The sequence below is a fragment of the Pecten maximus genome, chromosome 2 (assembly GCF_902652985.1).
Source record: "Pecten maximus chromosome 2, xPecMax1.1, whole genome shotgun sequence".
NCBI classification, from domain to species: Eukaryota; Metazoa; Mollusca; class Bivalvia; order Pectinida; family Pectinidae; genus Pecten; species Pecten maximus.
In genome coordinates, this window is record NC_047016.1 from 23088948 (window position 1) to 23113467 (window position 24520).

A 24520-nucleotide genomic window follows, 5' to 3' on the forward strand; every position below is an offset into this window, starting at 1 on the left:
GAGACAGAGAATAATAAAGTTACTGAGACAGAGAATGATAAAGTTATTGAGACAGAGAATAATAAAGTTACTGAGACAGAGAATGATAAAGTTATTGAGACAGAGAATAATAAAGTTACTGAGACAGAGAATGATAAAGTTATTGAGACAGAGAATGATAAAGTTATTGAGACAGAGAATAATAAAGTTATTGAGACAGAGAATGATAAAGTTATTGAGACAGAGAATGATAACGTTATTGAGACAGAGAATAATAAAGTTACTGAGACAGAGAATGATAAAGTTATTGAGACGGAGAATGATAAAGTTATTGGGACAGAGAATGATAAAGTTATTGAGGCAGAGAACGATAAAGTTACTGAGACAGAGAATGATGAAGTTACTGAGACAGAGAATGATCAAGTTATTAAGACAGAGAATGATAAAGTTATTGAGACCGAGAATGATAAAGTTATTGAGACAGAGAATGATAAAGTTACTAAGACAGAGAATGATAAAGTTACTGAGACAGAGAATGATAAAGTTACTGAGACAGAGAATGATAACGTTATTGAGATAGAGAATGATAAAGTTATTGAGACAGAGAATGATAAAGTTATTGAGACAGAGATTGATAAAGTTATTGAGACAGAGAATGATAACGTTATTGAGACAGAGAATGATAAAGTTATTGAGACAGAGAATGATAAAGTTATTGAGACAGAGAATGATAAAGTTATTGAGACAAAGAATGAAAAAGTTACTGAGACAGAGAATAATAAAGTTATTGAGACCGAGAATGATAACGTTACTGAGACAGAGAATGATAACGTTATTGAGACAGAGAATGATAAAGTTATTGATACAGAGAATGATAAAGTTACTGAGACAGAGAACGATCAAGTTATTGAGACAAAGAATGAAAAAGTTACTGAGACAGAGAATGATAACGTTATTGAGACAGAGAATGATAAAGTTATTGAGACAGAGAATGATAAAGTTATTGGGACAGAGAATGATAAAGTTATTGAGGCAGAGAACGATAAAGTTACTGAGACAGAGAATGATAAAGTTACTGAGACAGAGAATGATCAAGTTATTGGGACAGAGAATAATAAAGTTACTGAGACAGAGAACGATAAAGTTACTGAGACAGAGAATGATCAAGTTATTGAGACAGAGAACGATAAAGTTACTGAGACAGAGAACGATAAAGTTATTGAGACAGAGAATAATACAGTTACTGAGACAGAGAATGATAAAGTTATTGAGACAGAGAATGATAAAGTTATTGAGACAGAGATTGATAAAGTTATTGAGACAGAGAATGATAAAGTTATTAAGACAGAGAATGATAAAGTTACTGACACAGAGAATGACAAAGTTATTAAGACAGAGAATGATCAAGTTATTGAGACCGAGAATGATCAAGTTATTGAGACAGAGAATAATAAAGTTATTAAGACAGAGATTGATAAAGTTACTGAGACAGAGAACGATAAAGTTATTGAGACAGAGAATGATAAAGTTATTGAGACAGAGATTGTTAAAGTTATTGAGACAGAGATTGATCAAGTTATTGAGACAGAGAATGATCAAGTTATTGAGACAGAGAATGATAAAGTTATTGAGACAGAGAATGATAAAGTTATTGAGACAAAGAATGAAAAAGTTACTGAGACAGAGAATAATAAAGTTATTGAGACCGAGAATGATCAAGTTACTGAGACAGAGAATGATAAAGTTATTGAGACCGAGAATGATAAAGTTATTGAGACAGAGAATGATAAAGTTATTGAGACAGAGATTGATAAAGTTATTGAGACAGAGATTGATAACGTTACTGAGACAGAGAATGATAAAGTTATTGAGACCGAGAATGATAAAGTTATTGAGACAGAGAATGATAAAGTTATTGAGACAAAGAATGAAAAAGTTACTGAGACAGAGAATGATAAAGTTATTGAGACAGAGAATGATAAAGTTATTGATACAGAGAATGATAAAGTTATTGAGACAGAGAATGATAAAGTTATTGGGACAGAGAATGATAAAGTTATTGAGGCAGAGAACGATAAAGTTACTGAGACAGAGAATAATAAAGTTACTGAGACAGAGAATGATAAAGTTATTGGGACAGAGAATAATAAAGTTACTGAGACAGAGAACGATAAAGTTACTGAGACAGAGAACGATAAAGTTACTGAGACAGAGAATGATCAAGTTATTGAGACAGAGAACGATAAAGTTACTGAGACAGAGAACGATAAAGTTATTGAGACAGAGAATAATAGAGTTACTGAGACAGAGAATGATAAAGTTATTGAGACAGAGAATGATAAAGTTATTGAGACAGAGATTGATAAAGTTATTGAGACAGAGAATGATAAAGTTATTAAGACAGAGAATGATAAAGTTACTGACACAGAGAATGACAAAGTTATTAAGACAGAGAATGATAAAGTTATTGATACAGAGAATGATAAAGTTATTGAGACAGAGAATGATAAAGTTATTGAGACAAAGAATGAAAAAGTTATTGAGACAGAGAATGATAAAGTTACTGAGACCGAGAATGACAAAGTTATTGAGACAGAGAATGATAAAGTTACTGAGACCGAGAATGATAAAGTTATTGAGACAGAGAATAATAAAGTTATTAAGACAGAGATTGATAAAGTTACTGAGACAGAGAACGATAAAGTTATTGAGACAGAGAATGATAAAGTTTCTAAGACAGATGATAATTAAGTTATTGAGACAGAGAATGATAAAGTTATTGAGACAGAGAATGATAAAGTTTCTAAGACAGATGATAATTAAGTTATAAAGACAGAGAATGATAAAGTTATTGAGACAGAGAATGATAAAGTTATTGAGACAGAGAATGATAAATTTTCTAAGACAGATGATAATAAAGTTTCTAAGACAGATATGACAAAGTTACCGAGACACTGTGAGAAACGTGGGGAAGAAAGCCGGAAAAGCGATCAACCCCAGCACATATGTTTATTTCCCTCAAACGACCTGAACAGACCTGACTCGGGCACTCATTACAAAGATACGGTTACACCCCGACGAGGCAAAGTCTTCAAAGCCGGGTGTGAAATTCGGGACGGGGCTGATCCTGACTAGATATGATGGCTTATCGACTTTTAAATTGTCGACCGGCATCTTATCGACATATCGATCAACACTAAGCATACTATATAGCTGTAGTAGTGGGTATTTATTGTAGCCGAGCTGTAGCCGGGTTGTACTTTATAACCATCAGGAAGATTTGGCCAAAGATGCTGCCAAATTAGTTAGTTTTTATGAATGTTTGCTGTCATTAGGTGTCAGGTATCGTTTCAGAACAAATGATGTTACCCCATTTTGTCATTTGTGTAATATTTAAACACTTCGGTTATCCCATTACTTCAAATTCTCTGTTTCATCACCTTTTTACCGTTTTGTTCAATTTTTACATTTAACATTTAACTTACCAAGGTCATGTTTGATGTTTATATTTCATATATAACTATACGAAGGTCATGTTGCTTGTTTATGTTTTATTTATAACTATACCAAGGTCATGTTGTTTGTTTATGTTTTATTTATAACTAAACCAAGGTTATGTTTTATGTTTACATTTTATATATACATGTACTGTAAATATACTAATGTCATATTGGATGTTTAGATTTGATATATAACTATACCAAGGTCATATTAAATGTTTACATTATATAACTATACCAAGGTCATATTAAATGTTTACATTATATAACTATACCAAGGTTATGTTGTATGTTTATATTTTATATATAACTATACTAAGGCCATGTTGGATGTTTATATTTTATATATAACTATACTAAGGCCATGTTGGATGTTTATAGTTTATATATAACTTTACCAAGGCCATGATGGCTGTTTATATTTTAAATATAACACTTGCAAGGTCATGCTGGTTGTTTACGTTTGATAAATACCTATACCAAGGTACAATGTACATGGATATTTATATTTGATATATTAAAATACCAAGGTCATTTTCAACTTTTAAATTTTGTATAAACATTGTAACTGTGTCAAGGTCATACTCAATTTTTACATTTTATATATACATTGTAACTGTGTCAAGGTCATACTCAATTTTTACATTTTATATATACATTGTAACTGTGTCAAGGTCATACTCAATTTTTACATTTTATATATACATTGTAACTGTGTCAAGGTCATACTCAATTTTTACATTTTATATATACATTGTAACTGTGTCAAGGTCATACTCAATTTTTACATTTTATATATACATTGTAACTGTGTCAAGGTCATACTCAATTTTTACATTTTATATATACATTGTAACTGTGTCAAGGTCATACTCAATTTTTACATTTTATATATACATTGTAACTGTGTCAAGGTCATACTCAATTTTTACATTTTATATATACATTGTAACTGTGTCAAGGTCATACTCAATTTTTACATTTTATATATACATTGTAACTGTGTCAAGGTCATACTCAATTTTTACATTTTATATATACATTGTAACTACATCAAGGTACAATGTAAAATCATTTGTAACTAATAAAACAAATCTCTGTTTTGTTCATGGTTAAACAGTTTGTTCAAGTTCTTTTCAAGTTCTTTATTAACTTTGTGTCTTCCGACTTACCAGTATCATACACATACATTATTATACACATACATTATCATACACATACATTATCATACACATACATAATTATACACATACATTATTATACACATACATTATCATACACATACATTATCATACACATACATTATCATACACATACATTATCATACACATACATTATCATACACATACATTATTATACACATACATTATTATACATTATTATACACATACATTATTATACACATACATTATCATACACATACATTATCATACACATACATTATCATACACATACATTGTTATACACATACATTATTATACATTATTATACACATACATTATTATACACATAACATTGATAATATCAAAAAATAATATCTACATGACAGAGACAATCTACTCGGAGAGCATAACTTAGGTGGAATTCTGTTGGCATTATCCTCTTTGATATATTTGGCAATGTTTTTATAATTCCTTTGTGGTTTTTTTTTCGTTTAAAAAGCATACATGACTTTTTAAAATAGTAATTTTTCAAAAATGTCTTACGTATATCAGAATAGCGTGGACATTTTAGAATAAAATGAAATTCGTCCTCGACATCATTTAGATTACATACAGTAGAAATTAACGACCCTTTCCTACATTGAAATCGTGAGCTGACAGCCGAATTTTAGTAATTTCTTTTAAGTACCCTTTCCCAAATGGTTTTCTCAAATAACCCTGCATACTAAATTCATTGTTAAGACATGTATAAAAAAACCTTTGACGATGTTTCAATTTGTTTTTTTTCAATATTGCCTGCAAATATCTTAAAGTCTTATGTACATGTAATAGATATTGTCAATATTTTCTGTTTGCCATACATAGCCTAGTTCTGTTCTATATAATTCATTCTTGATATTTAACACCCATTTATCGTTATTCTCGAACATGTCTTTAACACATGATCTTAAAATACAATTATCAGTATTTACTATCTTTATCCAATACTTAAAAAATCTTTATTTCCTTTATAATGTCAATGGATATCTACCATCTAGCATCACAAGTATTTTTACGTGCACCGGAGTAATTGTGTAATGTCAGGCGCTTTATGAAAGCCCTATGTATCAAAAATTGATAGTTTGTGAACATACGCGTGCAATGTTCCGTATAATATTACAATGGGAAAAAGTCTTGGGAAAGTATTTTGAATTGTGATTGAAATAACGGTGTCCAAAGTACGAAATTTTTCCCGTAGAATTCGTGACATACTTTATTACTGTATTTTTGCGTACATTGTAACGTATTGGTTTTCATGTTAAAGCTAGGATAAGATTGAGATTTAACGATATTTTCTTGTAGGTGATACGATTTGGATTGGACTAAACAGGGCCAAAAAGTGTGGGTATATTATGATATTAAATTAGTATTTTTTTTAAGAGAAGGAATGGGGACATACTTAAGTCATAAATAATAAGGATTTTAGTCATCTGATGTTATTCGATAATTAACTAAAATGTAAAAGAGGGCATGACTTGATAATTCCAATTCCTTTACTTACGTACATGTACTTTATATATATACTGTCGGAGTGCGTACTTCCTTATCAATGTTTCAATAGACAAACACAATGAAAAATAGCCACAATACGACACGGACAGTTCAACTCATTATTTACGCTGGTAAGTGAATTGACGGCGGGGTATGATAATATCTGTGCTCGTTAACAATATAGATTGAATCATAGAATTTTAAACGCAAATCAGAATAGTACGGTAATTAAATAAAAAGGAAAATCAGATTCTTCAATCTCTTGAAGATAAAAAAAAGAAATGAAACAAAAACGAAAAAAAAAAAAAAAATCAAGAACAAAAACGTGAATAGGACCTACCAATGTATAAATGTGAATTTCATAAAACTACTGTTTCGTCCGTGTCGGATTAGTCCTATTTTTAATGTCTTCCATATTTTTATTTCAAACAAGACTACATTTAGCGGTCTACTGAAATATTGCCGAATAGTTCTAATATATGACGTGTAGTTGCTAAATCATAAATTTTATTCATTTTACAACAATTGCGAGACAAGTTATACTAACTTATACCAATCGCTCGTGTTGGGTCGGATAGAAGTGTGTCGAGCTACTGAATGGTAAGTAAATGTTAAATAGCAGATATCAGTGTTCATTGACAATTCTCTGAATGGAAAACAAAATATAGAAAATCCTCTACAAGATATGATGACCATTTCGGGTGTCTAATATTAGTAACCAAGCGCGGTTTGTGACGTCACTTCCCTATATCACTCATTAATCAATATAGTTATTAGTGATAATACAATTTCTGTGGTATGTACTTGTGAATTACCGTCCATGTGTAAACATATGCTGATGTTTCGTGTATAAATACCTCGTGTTGTGTTTAATTAAGCTTGTACTGATTGATTTGCATTTCGACATTTTGTTCCCTCAGAAACGTCTACATAACCCGCATGGGAATTCTAGCCATTTCTTTGTGGATTAGCCTCGTGCCTGATGCACCTTTTAGCCCACTTGTGAGGAATATTTCGCGTTCCGTCATTGCACAACTGAACTGCGCCCTCTGATAATGATGTCATGATTCACGTTGCCGTGAAATTGATTCGACAACTGCTGCGCGCGCAGCTGACAAGGAAATCGGAACAAACGTCTGTCAATTTTACAGCCAACGTGTTTGTAAATAAAAGCCGTAATCAAGATGTTTTTGTTTAGTTTAAACAGTATTTTATCTAATCCATAGACATTGCATACAAAAATACAAAATTTTCAGTAGGATCCGGACATCATCCTACTTTAAAATGTTTATACACAGCACTACCAACTGAGAAATCTAGAAAATAACAATTTTAGTGTCTTAAATCATATACATTAAGTATTATTTCTCCAGAACTCGACATAATTATTCTCTTGTGTACATCCATTTTATTTCGTGATTACACTACTAGTAAGTTCCTAGCAATCGTAATACGAGGACGTTGACAAAATGAACTGGAAATGTGAATTTAGTTATTGTTGTGTATTGTAGTACATGTATACGTATATAATCTATAACTTGATTTTAGTAAAGGCAATGCTGCATGAACATGAACTGTACCTTATTTTACTTGTATACAATATTGTCCAATGTGTAATACCCGTTCACTTCCGGTTTAGATAAATATGGATATAAATGGGTCTAAAATCTCTCATATCTGTCAAAAGTGACGATTTTTATTTATATAAAATGTTCTAACGTGTTAAATGCTAGCTATACGATACCAATGAGTCTCTATTGTTTCCATTCACCATGGGTGACTTGATTAGAATAGTCGTATTAATTTTGAGATATATGACAGCCCTCGTGCCTGTATGTTTCCAGGAAGATAAGCATGTCGTCCTTGTAATATATATAGGGGCAAATTAGTGGCGTCTGACCTCAGCTTTATTTCCCATGAAATCAGGACAATAGAGAACTCGTTATATGTAGGGAATTATTTACACTTTTCCCTCCACAGAACACAAAGCATACGGAGGGTTACATTTTCTGGCATTTACTGGGTATTTTTTTCAGCAATTAGTTGCTTAAAATATGTTTGTAAATCTCACTAACGACCAGCCTCTCTCTGCTTGGTTGGAAATGAAGCCGCGCATTATCGTCGCTTCGCCACCATCCAAAATAATTTTTCCTCTGAAGTTGGCGGTACCTGATTGAAAACGCAGACTCGGAACATCCCGGTTTTTACCGTAAAGTTTGTATTCTACCTTTGATGTGTACATTTGGGAGATATTTTGCTGAAATTTGATTCACCATCAGACGAACGCGCCTGTTTGCGCGTGAGCACGCGAGGTCATCATTCAAACCTCCCATGCTGAAGAGTTACAATAGAGCTACGAAATCTCTCAGTATGTGATCATCGTTTTTGATCGGTTTGATTTAGATCAAAGTGCACGAATTGCCGTAAAATTGAATGGTAGATATATCAGATGGAAATAAGAGAGCTGAGACAAGCACAGACTCTTTCGCCATTTCCCTGCGGATGCCGTTAATAGAAAATCACATTGGGTTGTCATGTCACAACGGCAATGAAATCTTTTGAAAAGACAGCTCAATTATCATAAGGCCACTACCGTGTGACATCGTGGAATAAGCAATAGCCCCTGAATGTACACATCTCTCGGGCTCTCCTCTACATCTCTCGGGACACTCCTCTACCTCTCTCAGACACTCTTCTACATCTCTCGGGCACTACTCTACATCTCACAGACACTCTTCTACATCTCTCGGGACACTCCTCTACATCTCTCAGACACTCCTCTACATCTCTCAGACACTCCTCTACATCTCTCGGGCACTCCTCTACATCTCTCAGACACTCCTCTACATCTCTCAGACACTCCTCTACATCTCTCGGGACATTCCTCTACATCTCTCTGACACTCCTCTACATCTCTCGGACACTCCTCTACATCTCTCGGGCATTCCTCTACATCTCTCTGACACTCCTCTACATCTCTCGGACACTCCTCTACATCTCTCAGACACTCCTCTACACCTCTCGGACACTCCTCTACATCTCTCGAGAACTACTCTTCATCTCTCGGACACTCCTCTACATCTCTCGGGCACTCCTCTACATCTCTCGGGGCACTCCTCAACATCTCTCAGACACTCCTCTACATCTCTCGGACACTCCTCTACATCTCTCAGACACTCCGCTACATCTCTCGGGGCACTACTCTACATTTCTCGAGAACTACTCTTCATCTCTCAGACACTCCTCTACATCTCTCAGACACTCCTCTACATCTCTCGGGACACTCCTCTACATCTCTCGGGCACTCCTCTACATCTCTCGGACACTCCTCTACATCTCTCGGACACTCCTCTACATCTCTCGGACACTCCTCTACATCTCTCAGACACTCCTCTACATCTCTCGGGACACTCCTCTACATCTCTCGGGACACTCCTCTACATCTCTCGGGACACTCCTCTACATCTCTCGGGCACTCCTCTACATCTCTCGGACACTCCTCTACATCTCTCCAGAACTACTCTACATCTCTCGGGCACTCATCTACATCTCTCGGGCACTCCTCTACATCTCTCGAGAACTACTCTACATCTCTCGTGCACTCCTCTACATCTCTCAGACACTCCTCTACATCTCTCGGGACACTCCTCTACATCTCTCGGGCACTCATCTACATCTCTCGGGCACTCCTCTACATCTCTCGAGAACTACTCTACATCTCTCGGGCACTCCTCTACATCTCTCGGGACACTCCTCTACATCTCTCGGGCACTCATCTACATCTCTCGGGCACTCCTCTACATCTCTCGAGAACTACTCTACATCTCTCGGGCACTCATCTACATCTCTCGGGCACTCCTCTACATCTCTCGAGAACTGCTCTACATCTCTCAGACACTCCTTTACATCTCTCGGGCACTCCTCTACATCTCTCGGGGCACTACTCTACATCTCTCGGACACTCACCTTCATCTCTCCGACACTCCTCTACATCTCTCGGACACTCCTCTACATCTCCCGGGACACTCCTCTACATCTCTCGGACACTCCTCTACATCTCTCCAGAACTACTCTACACTCTCGGGCACTCCTCTACATCTCTCGGACACTCCTCTACATCTCCCGGGACACTCCTCTACATCTCTCGGACACTCCTCTACATCTCTCGAGAACTACTCTACATCTCTCGAGAACTACTCTACATCTCTCGGGCTCTCCTCTACATCTCTCGGACACTCCTCTACATCTCTCGGACACTCCTCTACATCTCTCGAGAACTACTCTACATCTCTCGGACACTCCTCTACATCTCTCGAGAACTACTTTAGATCTCTCGGGGTACTCCTCTACATTTCTCGAGACACTCCTCTACATCTCTCGGACACTCCTCAACATCTCTCGGGCACTCATCTACATCTCTCGGGACACTCCTCAACATCTCTCGGACACTCCTCTACATCTCTCGGACACTCCTCTACATCTCTCGAGAACTACTCTACATCTCTCGGACACTCCTCTACATCTCTCGAGAACTACTTTAGATCTCTCGGGGTACTCCTCTACATTTCTCGAGACACTCCTCTACATCTCTCGGACACTCCTCAACATCTCTCGGGCACTCATCTACATCTCTCGGGACACTCCTCAACATCTCTCGGACACTCCTCTACATCTCTCGGACACTCCTCTACATCTCTCGAGAACTACTCTACATCTCTCGGACACTCCTCTACATCTCTCGAGAACTACTTTAGATCTCTCGGGGTACTCCTCTACATTTCTCGAGACACTCCTCTACATCTCTCGGACACTCCTCAACATCTCTCGGGCACTCATCTACATCTCTCGGGACACTCCTCAACATCTCTCGGACACTCCTCTACATCTCTCGGACACTCCTCTACATCTCTCGAGAACTACTCTACATCTCTCGGACACTCCTCTACATCTCTCGAGAACTACTTTACATCTCTCGGACACTACTCTACATTTCTCGAGACACTCCTCTACATCTCTCGGGCACTCCTCTACATCTCTCGGACTAGACTGGCCACCAGTACCTAAATTTTTTTGAGAATTGCCAAGCTAAATTCGAATACTAGATTATCTGCCCATAGTTTGAAACATAGAATCAGACATATCCTGGGGACCAAAATCATAAAGCTCAATTTTATTTATAATTTTAATGTTCTAGAGACAGAGGGAGGGGAATTGGTTAACTACGTTGTTAGTTACGCATTTTTTTTGTTTAAACGGTTTAGCTATTGCATACTGCAATAGTACATATATATTATACAAGAAAATAAAAGTATTCAGAAGCAAGTACAGGATACTTGTGTAAATCTGTCGTTTTGCATTCATATAGTAGCTATGGGACAGTGTTGACAATGTTATATGAACAAGAGAAAGGATGTAAGGGTCTAGAGAGGGGTGATGTTAAGGGTTCAAGACTACTACATTTGTTTGTTTTTAAGTTGGAGATCGATATGCGATGGAGAGGAGACGATCGATCGTGAGTTTATTTCCCGTGTCGGAACATTTCTGGTCTATAATACACTGGTGAAGTCAAAAAAATTGAAGAAGAAACATTTTACAGTTATTTGTGTAGCGGATATAAATATGAATTTAGTCGTGTTGAACAAATCGATTTTTTCTTGCCGTTTCCTATAACGTAACTATATTTATCCTTTATGTGAACGTGTACGACTGATAACATAGCATTATCTAATAAGAAACTAGCTTTAGTTTAAACAGTATTTTACTAAATCCATAGACGTTACATACAAAAATACAAAATTATCAATTCCTAATTTGCAAAAAAAAAAAAAAAAAATGAAACAAGCTTAAAGCTTATATCAATGCATCTCCCTCAGGATTTCAGCATGCTTTTATCTAGCATAGTGGTCAATTACAACACTGCCTAATAAATCATTTTACAATTTACATAGGTAGTGATATCAATGGAAATGTATTAAAACACAATATGTACATTCCATTCCTTAACTTCAAATAACATATTTCACATCCACAGAAACAACCTAAGCCATATATCCTAAAAAATCGACAGAAGTGCAAATATAAAACCAAACACCTGGAAACAATTCATTCACATGAGTAGTGGATAGAAATGTCCATTTGTTATAATATCATTTTCTTTTTCTTTTTTCAGTTCATATCCCATCTGGGTAAATCTGAATAAAGCCAGCTAAAAGAGCAATGGTATTAATATCAAAATTGTACAAATACAGTTATGTAAGAGTTTGGGTATCGACAGAATGTCGAAAAAAATACACGTTACAAAACAACTCTGATATTGTAATCAAGTTATAATAATATGTAAATAGCTTACTATTACCCTGGCAACCGTCACGTTACCGTAGTGACAACGTATCACGACTTGTTACTAACGGAGATTTATATTATTATCACAGAGTTTACGGTTATATAAGGAAGATATTGTTTGCATACTTTTTCGCAATTTCAAATTTTAGTTTCGGTTTTATTGATCGCATCTATTTCATATCTCACTTATCAAACATTTATTTCAAAGACATCCACCAGTTGCAGTTTTCACCATGATAGTTTGATGCCAGGATTTTCTCGACAAAACACTCTTTTGTATGATTTGGTGTTTCTCACATACAACATTACATCTCGACATCAGAACAGGTATGGCGTAGTACAATCGATATCAATATTTACCGACATCATGGATAAGATGAAAACATATGTAAGATATTTATAATCCCGTCGAGTGGAATGGTAAAGAGTGTGTATCATTTTGATAGTCTAGGCCTTCGTTTTAACTGAGTGACATGATTACATCTGTATATCCTTAAATAAATTACACACTACATTGTAAAAAGACCATTGCTTTAATCAAATGTTTGCGGAGAAATAAATAAAATTTAATTGCTTTCACATTGAATTTAATTAAATTGCACATTACTTTTCCTGTTAATAGTCCCTCAGTAGTGCGATGTATACATCTTGTCCGAAATCTGAATTACATACCATTCGTATCGTTGAGTCATTTATAAATCTTTGAACTACCAAAGCAGGGAGTCATACTCAATGTATGTAATTTATATCGTCTTTCAAATCCATGCCATTTGTGATCCAAAGTCTAATTTTCCATGGCAATTTTGGCTTCATGTGATGTGGTGTTTCTTGTTTTATTTTTAGTTATTATTTTTTTAATGTACGTAAAATTTAGAAAGAAAAAAAATCTTCAAAATATATTAAGATATGATCTAAGTTGAGAAATATATATAACAATATTCTTCACCCGTGAATTTAATTATGTGTTACTTAATATGTATGAGAGTATGGACAATTACATACTGCCAATCATTTTTTACGGTATGTACATAAATGTGTAACAATATCTAAGTGACCGTTCATCACACTTTATATTCACTATAACCATCTCCAAAGACGGGCAAATTAAAACTTTTCCATTTCCAGATCGTAAACGAAATATAAAAACTAATTCATATGAGAGGAAATTAGAAATGAATGGGATAGAAAAGAGGGGATGATGAAATGATACAGTAACGATGACGAAGGTATCAGGACGGATATTGGTACAATACCTAACAGCCTCGTACAATGTATTAGGAAAAACAGACAGAAGTGTTAGCAAACAAAAAGTGGGCCATATTTTAGGATTAATGATAACATAAATTTTGAAAAATAAAAATAAAAAATAAATAAATGGACAATTCCATTGAAAGAAATAAAAAGTAAAATCGACCATGTGTTCGGTGACCTCATAGTCTACGAAGTGATGAAGTTTGGATAGGTTCACTAAAAAGATTTCGGACCTTTCGATCGAGTGGTCACTTTATAATAAATCCAATTAGGAATTTCAGGTAATAATTATAAAGATAAGAAAAGTTTTTTTTTATATCATGTATAAACTTGTATGACAAAGGATGTGACGGAAATGTATTATGTTGTTACCTTGGAGTAAACAGGTTTTTATGCAGTGTATCTGGAGACAAGGCCGTGAAGCGATTTGTTTTCGCTTTCGAGAGAAAGCCAGCTGTACTTGGTGAGTTCAGTACCAGAAATAATGTGTATTGATTCTAATTTCGAGTGTTTTCTGATAGGTCAGATTTAAGGTTTGATAAGACAGCTTCAAATAATATGGCCATGATCCAGTATGGGTGGAATTAAAGCAAATGAAATTTAAAAAAATAAATAAAAAATGCCCACCAAAACAGCGGTATAAGTTGAAATTAAAGTTCCTTAAAATATTCATTTCTGGTAAAATCTTGAATTAAATGTACATGTAGTTGATATGATCGCCCCAACAACAATTTCCGGATAGAAACCTATTCAATAATGTCAGTATTTCCATAACAAGAGAAGACTGGGCGGCGACAATACTTCTACTTACCATAACTGTGTCAGCTTTATCAGGATCAAAATTAAGATCGCTATTCAAACTTTTGTCTGTATAGTTAATTGATATAGTCAACATTTAACATTTTAACAAATTCTTATCATGTATAATAGTATATCATTATATGCTTACCTTTTTCTCCTTCATTTACTCTAAACATTCTTACTTTACTATGGAAAAACCATGTACATATTTAACTGAGAGGCTTCAATGTAAAATGTACTTAGAAGAACAATGCCTGAACTATGTATCCGTACCTTCGCCGAAAGACTGTAATTTATTTTATATATTGTAACACAATACATATGAGACGAATTATTTAATGTACCTCGACGGAAACACTCTGATATACATAGAATTGCATCTTTTTTTTTAAAACCCATCTTACATAGCTAAAATAATGAATGTATTCAGATGTGATAAAGTGATATTTTCTGTTATTTTTTGATAGTGAAAAAATATCGTTTTTTCTGATATAACCAATAAAAAATGCTTACAAACGATATTGGGGAAATCAAACGCTGATCCGATGTATTTTGCTATTAAAATGTAATAAACAGAATATTTAACAGTGTCTTCAGTATTACCAAATATATTTCACTCGTGTGGCCAATATTTTGATATTTTTCACTCAAAATATTAGCCCCACTCGTGAAATATATCTGGTATTACTGAAGATACTGGTATAAATCCTCTTTATATAAATGTCTTGACGCTTGTTTCTGATTCCTTTTTGTTTCATGTATATGTTGTATATATATATTGTTTAATGGAAATTGACAAATAAAACATAGTTAAACTAAATCCTCTACATATTATGAAAGATTAACTTTCATAGCATTTATACGTATATTACTGTGTAATGTTTCTGTCATGTTTGTTTGATAAATAATCTGTTATAATATATTGTTGTATAAATAATTTGTTATATATTGTTGTATAGATAATCTGTTATAATATCATGTTGTATAAATAATCTGTTATAATATTTTGTTGTATAGATAATCTGTTATAATATCTTGTTGTATAGATAATCTGTTAAAATATCTTGTTGCATATATATTCTGTTATAATATCTTGTTGTATAGATAATCTGTTAAAATATCTTGTTGTATAAATAATCTGTTATAATATATTGTTGTATAGATATAATGTTATAATATCTTGTTGTATAGATAATCTGTTAAAATATCTTGTTGTATAGATAATCTGTTATAATATATTGTTGCATAGATATTCTGTTATAATATTTTGCTGTATAGATAATCTGTTATAATATATTGTTGCATAGATATTCTGTTATAATATTTTGTTGTATAGATATAATGTTATAATATATTGTTGCATAGATATTCTGTTATAATATTTTGTTGTATTGATATTATGTTATAATATATTGTTACATAGATATTATGTTATAATATCTTGTTGTATAGATAATCTGTTATAATATTTTGTTGTATAGATAATATGTTATAATATTTTGTTGTATTGATATTATGTTATAATATATTGTTGCATAGATATTATGTTATAATATCTTGTTGTATAGATAATCTGTTATAATATTTTGTTGTATAGATAATATGTTATAATATTTTGTTGTATAGATATTCTGTTATAATATCATGTTGTATAGATAATCTGTTATAATATCATGTTGTATAGATAATCTGTTATAATATCTTGTTGTATAGATAATCTGTTATAATATCATGTTGTATAGATAATCTGTTATGATATCTTGTTGTATAGATAATCTGTTAAAATATCGTGTTGTATAGATAATCTGTTATAATATCTTGTTGTATAAATAATCTGTTATAATATCTTGTTGTATAGATAATCTGTTATAATATCTTGTTGTATAGATAATCTGTTATAACATATTGTTGTATAGATAATCTGTTATAATATATTGTTGTATAGATATTCTGTTATAATATCTTGTTGTATAGATAATCTGTTATAATATATTGTTGTATAGATATTCTGTTATAATATCATGTTGTATAGATATTCTGTTATAATATCTTGTTGTATAGATAATCTGTTATAATATCTTGTTGTATAGATAATCTGTTATAATATCTTGTTGTATAGATAATCTGTTATAATATATTGTTGTATAGATATTCTGTAATAATATCTTGTTGTATAGATAATCTGTTATAATATCTTGTTGTATAGATATTCTGTTATAATATCTTGTTGTATAGATAATCTGTTATAATATATTGTTGTATAGATAATCTGTTATAATATCTTGCTGTATAGATAATCTGTTATAATATATTGTTGTATAGATAATCTGTTATAATATATTGTTGTATAGATAATCTGTTATAATATCTTGTTGTATAGATATTCTGTTATAATATCTTGTTGTATAGATAAACTGTAATATATTGTTGTATAGATAATCTGTTATAATATCTTGTATAGATAATCTGTTAAAATATCTTGTTGTATAGATAATCTGTTATAATATCTTGCTGTATAGATATTCTGTTATAATATTTTTTTGTATAGATATTCTGTTATAATATCTTGTTGTATAGATAATCTGTTATAATATCATGTTGTATAGATATTCTGTTATAATATCTTGTTGTATAGATAATCTGTTATAATATCTCGTTGTATAGATAATCTGTTATAATATATTGTTGTATAGATAATCTGTTATAATATCTTGTTGTATAGATAATCTGTTATAATATCTTGTTGTATAGATAATATGTTATAATATCTTGTTGTATAGATAATATGTTATAATATCTTGTTGTATAGATAATCTGTTATAATATCTTGTTGTATAGATATTCTGTTATAATATCTTGTTGTATAGATAATCTGTTATAATATCATGTTGTATAGATATTCTGTTATAATATCTTGTTGTATAGATAATCTGTTATAATATCTCGTTGTATAGATAATCTGTTATAATATCTTGTTGTATATGATTATAAGTAAGTGTATCCCCATGTAGGACAACAGAACAGTTGTACTCTAACACTTTTCACTTTCACTGATTGGACACCGTTCCTTGTCGCGTCCACTAAACGAACATAAGTATTCTGTTCTGTCCTTCCTGGATACAATGGTGTATTGTTTCACCTGCCTCGTCCGTTATTTAGACAATAAAGATCATTTAATTAGTGCTGCGTCTTTATCTACGTATAATTATCTTTCAATATATAAATGATGCAAAAATGTAAAACGTATATGAAAAATTGTTTTGTTTGAATATATGTAATGAAATTGTGTAAGTGTGAAGATAAATTGTATTAATATGAGGATAAATTGTGTAAGTGTGAGGATAAATTGTGTAAGTGTGAGGATAAATTGTATAAATGTGAGGATAAATTGTGTAAGTGTGAAGATAAATTGTGTAGTGAGGATAAATTGTGTAGATTTGAGGATAAATTGTGTAAGTGTGAGGATAAATTGTGTAGTGAGGATAAATTGTGTAGTGAGGATAAATTGTGTAGATGGGAAGATAAATTGTGTAAGTGTGAGGATAAATTGTGTAGATTAGAGGATGCATTGTGTAGATGGGAGGATAAATTGTGTAGGTGAGGATAAATTGTGTAGGTGGGAGGATAAATTGTGTAGATGGGAGGATAAATTGTGTAGGTGGGAGGATAAATTGTGTAGATGGGAGGATAAATTGTGTAGAGGTGAGGATAAATTGTGTAGATGGAGGATGAATTGTGTAGATGGAGGATAAATTGTGTAGTGAGGATAAATTGTGTAGATGGAGGGATAAATTGTGTAGATGGGAGGATAAATTGTGTAGATGGGAGGATAAATTGTGTAGATGGAGGATAAATTAATAGATCAATAACAAAATGTTGTGTTTGTCATGCAAGAACAGGTAGAAATTGGTCTAAATGTCCCATATATTAAATTAACTCTGAAGTTTTGAAGATTTTATATATATACAAACATTTACTTTTTTATGGATAGCTAAAAATTGTCAATATTATGGAAGTGTAAGTCGAAGATTTTATCATTATTATTTTGTGTTGATGTGAATTAAAGTTTGTTCACATTTGGGGAAATTGACGAATATGTAAAAAGAATCAATCAATCATAGGTTGTACATATCTTTTTAAATTTGCTTTTTTGTTTTTTTATTCGTTTTTCTAGTTGTTTATCAGTTGTGCATGTTTCATGTGTCATTTCAATATACATGTACATAATATGTACTTTATTGCATACTGCCAATGGATTTAGAGCTCAAGGATATGCTCCTCGACTGAAACACATTATTCCACTCTTCCATGTGAAGATCACAGAATCTAACACCCAACATTAGCCATATGTCTCCATCGGTCCCTTGGTCTATTTGAAGTGCGTCTCTGTGTCTTTATAAACGATACCAACTCTACTTTTTGTCAGATAATAGAAGATTTTATGAACAAATCAAAATGTTCAAGATTATCTTTGAAAATGTACAACGTGAAGGATACGACAAAGCGTCAATGGATACTTAACTGTTAAGGACGAACCCTGCCAGGAATTTCTAATCGAAATCCAAGTTATTCCACGTTCCCCAAGATAAAACCGGGTCAGTACCAAACAAATCCATGAGAAAGTATTATAGAAACACCGATGTTTGTATCGTACATAGAAATAAAATATTATGGTGTGACCACATTTACTTAATCCGCGTGATCTTTGTTACCGTCAGTTTTACAGTATGTGCATTGTACATACATGTACAATGTGTGCTATATACAGGGGTATCTGTAAATATTTCTTCATGATAATACACCGTAATTATCATTATGTGAAAGATGAAAAGTCTTCAATATACCGGTACATGCAAACGAAGAGTATTACAGTAACTTCAAGAAAAAGGGAGATTTTTATTTTTCAGACGTCAAAATGCGCATAATACAGTATAATGATATGTTGTATGTACACACACAATTTTACTACTGGTGTTAAAATGTTCAATCCTGAAATCATAATTGATAGTTTGTAATAATTGAGAAAAATAATATGTGTATAGGAATTTATTTGCAGAATAGCCACCGAGGTGGACACAGGTAAAATGCATTTATATAATTCTTAAATATGTGTGGATTAGAGTGACATTTCTATTACATGTAGATACACACGGCCACAGATATGATTCTCCCTGCCTCTGTACTTATGTATGTATTCCCAGGGGAATCATTGGAATTAAACACGGAAAACAAAAACACTAGCTACAAATATACAAACTATATTTGAAAGAAGAGGAAACATTCACTGGCCTATGAAATTACCTACAAAATGGGAATACAGTTTTGTCCTGACTTCCAAACCGTAACAAATGTGACACAGAAACTTCTCCTAGAGGAGACATATTGAATTTACTCTAATTCCCAACTCCAGCCTGTGTGCAATATAAAATACACATATCTCTACACTGTTTGATAATAGCAAGTTAAGGTAATATTTTTTAAAATTAAATCTCTTTTATGAAACTAGGAATAAAAAAGTCTTGTGAAATGAAGTATGGAATTTAATGTTGAATGATGTCTAAAGAGTAAAAAATAATAATCAGCGACCTCAATAAAAGATTGAGGTTTTTGTTGTAATAACAAAATGAACGATTCTCGAAAGCAGGGACGTACCAGAGACTATATCACAGCGATATCAACTTGCACACATGGAAAAAGGGAAATAACTATAATTTAGTATTTGACATTCGGCGGGGAAAAAGATACGAAAGTACGGCTATATTACATATTCAGCTTTTCGTTAAACTTACAAAATGGCGGCGCCCATGAAAACACCCTCCTGTAGAATCGGTCCATCTATTTTGAATGCAGATCTCTCTGAACTAGCTTCAGAATGTCAGAGAATGATGGACAGCGGAGCAGATTATTTGCACTTGGACGTTATGGATGGACAGTTCGTTCCTAACTTAACGTTTGGTCACCCTGTTGTAAAATGTCTCCGGCCCAAACTTCCGGGAGTTTTCTTTGACATGCACATGATGGTCCAGAAACCTGAGCAAGTGAGCTACGTCGTTATTTAGACTGATAAATACTTTGATGGACGAGTTATTTAAAAGTGATGAAATGCCAAAGCATCCGAGGCTAGGCCTAATGTATGTCGGCTGATGTTGTGAAGAGGTTTGGGTATCTTATGTTACTAATATGTTACTTGCTTGAATATTTTTTTTCTATTTTAAAACATCCTCTGGATTGGGCCGTATCGATTAAGTAAGTAGAGGATTGAATACAACTCTCTGTCGGTGCATTGATTAAGATTGACACTGATCATACATTATGACTGAATGATGGTGCACTGAATTAAATCTGTATGGCTATATATATGTGTGGTCAAACATGCTGGGTAAGGTGGAATCGATATCCACGAGCTGATCTTTATATGAATCAGAGACTTGTATATCAGTATATACGTCTCTGTATGAATAAACATAACTTAAGAGAAAAAAAAGCATTTCAAATTGACAAACTTGTGTCATATCCGACTGAATAAGCATGTAAGATTTATCTCCCTTTAATCCATGTTGTAGTGTCATGAAGGATAATCATAGCTTTGTGATATTACACGTTCTGTTTTATTTGTTTCAGTGGATTGAGGGAATGCATGATGCAGGTGCTGATCAATACACATTTCATTATGAAGCAACAGATGACCCGACAGGGTGTATCAGGAAAATAAGAGAAGCTGGAATGAAGGTAAATTGTATTCATCAGCAGTATCAGATACTTTCTTCTGCAGCTCCCACAAGTGTTTATCTGTAAGAACCAGGCCGGGACATACAGATATCTGTGTGTACACCCCTAGTCCTGGTTACAACATGGGGATCAGTTGCCTTACAACACAGCAACACCTACATGTAGGCCTTGTACTAACTACTGAGAAAATGGTAAAACACTCAAAGAATACAGAGGATCTATAAAGGGGTCCATGAAGGTATGATCAATGCAAGGAATTATACTTTTGAATGTACAACATGGGTTATAAAGCCTGTAATACAAACATGCCTCGTAAATTAAAAAGGAAATATTAAATCATATTTAATAGACCTCACATGCTATTATTTTGGTAACAATAGTTGCAATTTACATGGAGATCGATGAAGTATATCATTATGTGTTCATCAGTTTGTACATGTAGGTATATACCACAGTTGTAATCTATTTGTACTGTTGATCACAACAGACACACAGCAAACTCAAGTCTCAGGAAAGACTACTGTTACCATCAGCCTTGTTCTTGTTCCATTTTAACTCTGACTTGAGCAGTACAGGTGTTGTATTGACAAAGGAATAAATTAATGTTTTAGGCCGGAATTGGAATCAAGCCAAACACTGCTGTAGATGTGCTAGTTCCCCTAGTTGACTTGGTGGACATGGTCCTCATCATGACAGTAGAACCAGGTTTTGGTGGACAAAAGTTCATGCAAGATATGATGCCAAAGGTAAGGAACAGGTTTATACACTGCCAATATAATCTTTCATAACAGTATTTTACTGCCTCAGAGAATTGACATTATCTCTCGTAACTTATAATCTCTCATAACAGCATTTGACTGCCTCAGCTAAGGCCAAATCATTATTCCCTTTTTTAGGGGAATTTTTCATCTGGTCTTTGTACTGTTAACTTGATTACAAACCAGTGACAAGTGTTATGTCTTTAATTGCAGTATTTTTACAACTTTGAAAATATTAACATTAAAATATTATTATATGTGTAGCTGTATCAATATACATTTTTGTATGTGGATATTGTATATGTTGTGTATATAATATGTGTGACAGTTCGATGGTCTAAAAATTCAATTTGTAGGTTCAGTTTTTGAGAGAGAACTTCAAAGGCGTAGATATCGAGGTTGATGGAGGGGTTGGACCTGGAACCATCCAGCACTGTGCAGAGGTAATGTACCAGATGACTTTCTAGTGGAGTCAACAGCAGACTTTTTAACATTAGTTATGTATTGAGACAGGTGGCCTAGGGATTCCCGTTATCTGATAAATTGAATTGACACTTGATAAACTTTGGATTACTTTGTCACCCATTTAATTTAAGTGGTATGCAGTATTGATCTACGCTAATATTTTCTATTTTTTTTCCATATGGAAATACAGTGCATTCCGCTTAATCGGGTTGCCTATTTGCGGGGACTTTTTACCCGATTAACCGACTTACCCGATAAGCCGAAATGCACGTCGCCATCTTGGATTTGGTCCGTAATGGTAGTCAGACTTGGGTCGATTTTGGATGAAAATATTTGCGTTATTATTGTTAATAAACGGTGTTTTTGTTTGTGCTTTTACTGATGTCAAATTGTCAGATTACTATTACTAATTGTATAAAAATGTGTGTATTAAAATAACAAAACCTTAATGATTTTCTTATTCGCGGCACAGTACAATCGTAGCACCTCAAATCGGGGGGTCATACATCCCTGTTTCATCCGTGTGTTCCTAATTTGACATACGATCTAAGGACTCGCCGACAATTACATCTAAAATCATTTATGTTTATCATAGAGACATTCTTATGTTCGCTTTGAAGTTTAAAATATTCCATATTATTTCCAATTACCAAAGCACAGAGATCGGAGAAACCGAGTTTATTTAGGTCGTTTCCTGTGGTATAAATTTATACGAACTTGACACTGGCAGTCACTGATAAAACAACACGAAATCCAATGTAATGTTTTTATTAACCAGTTCTAATCCTAACCTGAATAGGAATTATGAGCTAACGTCGGGCGTCTGTCATTTTACTGCTCGCTACTGATTTTTAACTCACCTGTGTATCGGTGTCGTCACATTTCCCCGTGGCGAACCCCTCACTTTGGATTCGCCACATACAGTAAGCGGTGATATCAATCGATCTGTAGCAATATCAGACCCAGGTAAAAACCTATTGTTTTGGTTTTTGCTTCGAATTATGCTTTTAAAACCCCATTACGTTTTGCCTGCTGCTGACTTTAAAAATAACATTTAATTTTACCCACAATTCTTAGTCGACTTCCTGTTGGGGAAAAACCACACGAGGCAGAATCAACAACAACACAGTTCTGAACATGACAAAACCCCGACATAACATTACCGTTTAAGGTAATATTTAACTGTTTTTTGACATTTGAACCATCAAAATTACACTATTTGTTGATAAATGTCTAAAACTTAAAGAAATACGCGATGACTTTCGTGAAAATCGGAGCATTTCTATTTTTTGTCCCGATTGTTCTATTCGAATAACCGAAAAATACGACTTTTCCAACCCAATTAAACGAATTTTTTTAACATGATTTAAGAGAAAATGGTTTTGGTTTTTAAAATTTTACCCAATTAAACGAAATACCCGATTAAGCGTTACCCGATTAAGTGGAATGCACTGTACATGTATATTTTAAAAAGAACTCGGTTGCATACCATCCTAAGTATTGAAAAATCTAGACTGTAGTGGAAGCATCATTTCACTTTCAATTAAGAATAATTATATTTCTTAACCTAAAGCCACTCTCACTTTTGATTATCAATGTATCTTCATTCTTAAAATATAAAATATAAAACAGATGTAATTTCAAAATATAAAATATAAAACAGATGTAATTTCATGTTTGAAAATATAAAGATTCTCTATCCTCCATGACTTTTCTTTTCTTTTCAAGTTATTGAGTGCTCACAATAATTTTTCCCAATCAAGAATAACCTGGTAATACTCATTCTCGGCTTGACAGACTATCAAACTTACTGCTACAATGACAGAGTGAAAGGAGGGGAAGTAACTCTAGTTAATGCTGAGAGGGCAGGTCTAATCCTGTTATACACTGCTCTATTTGAGAAACAATCTCTAAAAAGATATGTCTCTGTAAAAATCCTGATATACCTGAAGTAGGAAACCACTTGTTTCTTTTAATTTCCAAATGGTTCGGTGAATGTTTC

The 24520-nt window shown here is 33.3% G+C and overlaps 2 protein-coding genes across 2 annotated transcripts in view; both read left to right on the forward strand.

Moving 5' to 3' along the window:
• The first annotated feature begins 2913 nt into the window (after positions 1–2913).
• LOC117342148 lies at positions 2914–11246 on the forward strand. The gene is made up of 2 exons (XM_033904163.1): positions 2914–3080; positions 9029–11246. The coding sequence occupies exons 1-2, from the start codon at positions 2914–2916 to the stop codon at positions 11244–11246; spliced, it is 2385 nt and encodes a 794-aa protein (XP_033760054.1).
• A 9109-nt stretch (positions 11247–20355) lies between these two features.
• LOC117321537 (ribulose-phosphate 3-epimerase-like) overlaps positions 20356–24520 on the forward strand; it is a 4595-nt gene continuing 430 nt past the window's right edge. The window contains exons 1-4 of the mRNA XM_033875980.1: positions 20356–20604; positions 21188–21295; positions 21907–22041; positions 22410–22496. Of these exons, the coding sequence (XP_033731871.1) occupies positions 20359–20604; positions 21188–21295; positions 21907–22041; positions 22410–22496 (576 nt within the window). The 5' untranslated portion in view covers positions 20356–20358. The remainder of the gene's footprint in view (positions 20605–21187; positions 21296–21906; positions 22042–22409; positions 22497–24520) is intronic.